The following is a 2,271-nucleotide window of genomic DNA, read 5'->3' on the forward strand; positions in this document are numbered from 1 at the left end:
GAGAGAGACAGAGAGACAGAGAGACAGAGAGAGAGAGACTCACTCACCTGAAAAGACCTCTCCTGCGTATGCACTGACCGGTGTTGCGTCAGACTGACAGCGTGTCCGAACGTCTTATTGCAGATGTCACAGGCGTACGGCCGCCGGCCAGAGTGAGTGCGACGCACGTGCACCTCTAAACCGTGCGGAGTGCTGAACTGCTTGGAGCATTTGACACACTCGAAACAACCCTTCTGCTCGAAGGTAGGGTTGTGGTGGGCGTGGTTTGAAAGAGGGGCGGGACCTGGAGCAAGGGGAGGTGCTAGAGGTGGATGCAGGGTTTGTTGGGCAATAGAAATTGGGTTGTTAGGGGCTGGGAGAGCTTGCTGAAGGTGGGATAGAGGACTCGGGTTGGGGAGTAAAATATTATGTGGATGGTGTGGGGCTCTGGCTGCGAATGTGGGAGGTCGAAGGTGAGGGGTGGGTAGGTCTGGTTGGTGTCGAGCAGCTTTTTCAAGCGCTGCTTGGTGCTGCTGTTGTTGCTGCTGCTGCTGCTGTTGAAACTGTTGTTGCAGCTGGCGTTGGTGGTGCTGTTGCAGTTGAATGTGATGTTGCAGTAAAGATGCTGACTTGCCGAAGATATGATCAGGAAAAAAAGCCTGAGGACCTGGTGCAACACCCCAGAAAGGTGGCATTTGGATTTTATTCTTGTCCAACGGTATAATACCTCCCTGGAACTGCATCCCCGCCCATATGTCTTGGCTAGGGTGGAGCAGAATTTCCGGGTTTGCGTGTGGGCGGAGCATACTAAGCGCGCTCAGAACATAAGGAGAAAATTGTGGATGGGGAGTGTCAATCAAAAGCCCATGGTGCATTTTAGCTGAGGCATTATCAATAATTACATTGCTATCATGTTTTATGTCTGGACTGTACGCTTTTTTCTTCATGGGTGGGGTCTCCGCGCGTTCTGGACTCTCAACCAATCGTTTAGCAGGAGGAGTTCTGGAGGGCGGAGTTTCCTCTGGCGATGCCGGAGTCGTAGATGATGGACTGCAACTCCTGTTTTCTTCTGTGATTATAGGGGACGAGGGGGTTGGGGGAGGAGGGTGGTCTTGTTAATCAATTGAGCAAACTTTATCTTTTAATCTGTTACACGAGATATGGACAAAGGTCTCGGGTCTTAACGTCACCTTTCTTGGCCTTCGATAAGGCTCTAGAATTTTCATAAATAGAAAGTGAATTTACAGATTTTTTTCTTTCTTTTAGGTTTGTTTTAATAAGAGTTTTACAGGACTTGTAATAAAGTCATATCATTGTCAAAGACTAGGTGTTACGAGAGAGTAATAAACACAGAAAAGAAGGAGAGATAAAGACGATATGTGTTTCATAAGAAAGAACAAACCACACAAGAGCACCCGCCATCCACTTGCCAATTTCTTTCTTCAAACATTCAGACTTGAAATCCCAAAACCTATACTCAATGAAATTCTTCACCCCTGTTTCACCCCACACTCTCTTCCTCTCTTCTTAATTTACACACAAGACCTTTGTTTCCATAATGTCGTAAAACGTACTGTAAAAAAACAAACGATACGCAGACAAGACATTTATAAAAGCCCGACGATCATACTGCAACGCATGGATATTTGCTATATACAAGCAACTATATTATGTCTTCTCATCCTGCCCCTCCCCCCTCCTTCTCCTCCTTCTCCTTCTCCTTTTTCTTCTTCTTCTTCTTCTTCTTCTTCTTCTATAACAGCTTTTCTCCCCCCTCCCCCATGACTACAACAGCTAAGGATGTTCACCTGGTTTGGTGTCCGTGGTGGCGGCCGGAGAACCCTGGAGCCAGGGCCGGAAGGCGCAGAAACCTGTCGCGCTTCCCTCTGGTCTGTCGGGCGACAGCTGCTGCGCCATTCCCGGTTCTGGGCTCCTGGTCATGTCCTGGGCTTTTTTATCTGTGGAAAGACAATGCGTTAATATTATAATACTAGCTGGGTACCCGTTCGATGAACGGACTCAAAAGAATCGATCGTCAAGTCATTGTGGAAATAGTGTGCACTGTTTGTGAACGGAATCCTCACTTGTTTACAATTGCGTCTTAGAAGACGGACTTTCCCAAGTTTAAATCTAAACCAAACTAATATTTAAAAAACTTGGAAATAAAACTACAGAGACTTAAGACTCCTTAATATAACTGTGCACCCTTTAAATGATTCTGAACCACAGTAATTTTTTTTTCAAATTCGAAAGTGGTTCGGAAGTTTTAAGTGACCAAAGTGACGAACTTTC

General features: G+C 46.3%; 1 protein-coding gene across 1 annotated transcript in view; it reads right to left on the reverse strand.

Moving 5' to 3' along the window:
• Positions 1-2,271, reverse strand: part of LOC101863186 — a 16,735-nt gene that overhangs the window by 13,091 nt on the left and 1,373 nt on the right. Inside the window, exons 2-3 of the mRNA XM_035969769.1 lie at positions 1,788-1,937; positions 26-1,048 (exon numbers count right to left, since the gene is read on the reverse strand). Of these exons, the coding sequence (XP_035825662.1) occupies positions 26-1,048; positions 1,788-1,937 (1,173 nt within the window). The remainder of the gene's footprint in view (positions 1-25; positions 1,049-1,787; positions 1,938-2,271) is intronic.

The sequence above is a fragment of the Aplysia californica genome, unplaced genomic scaffold (genome assembly GCF_000002075.1).
Source record: "Aplysia californica isolate F4 #8 unplaced genomic scaffold, AplCal3.0 scaffold00180, whole genome shotgun sequence".
Lineage (NCBI taxonomy): Eukaryota > Metazoa > Mollusca > Gastropoda > Aplysiida > Aplysiidae > Aplysia > Aplysia californica.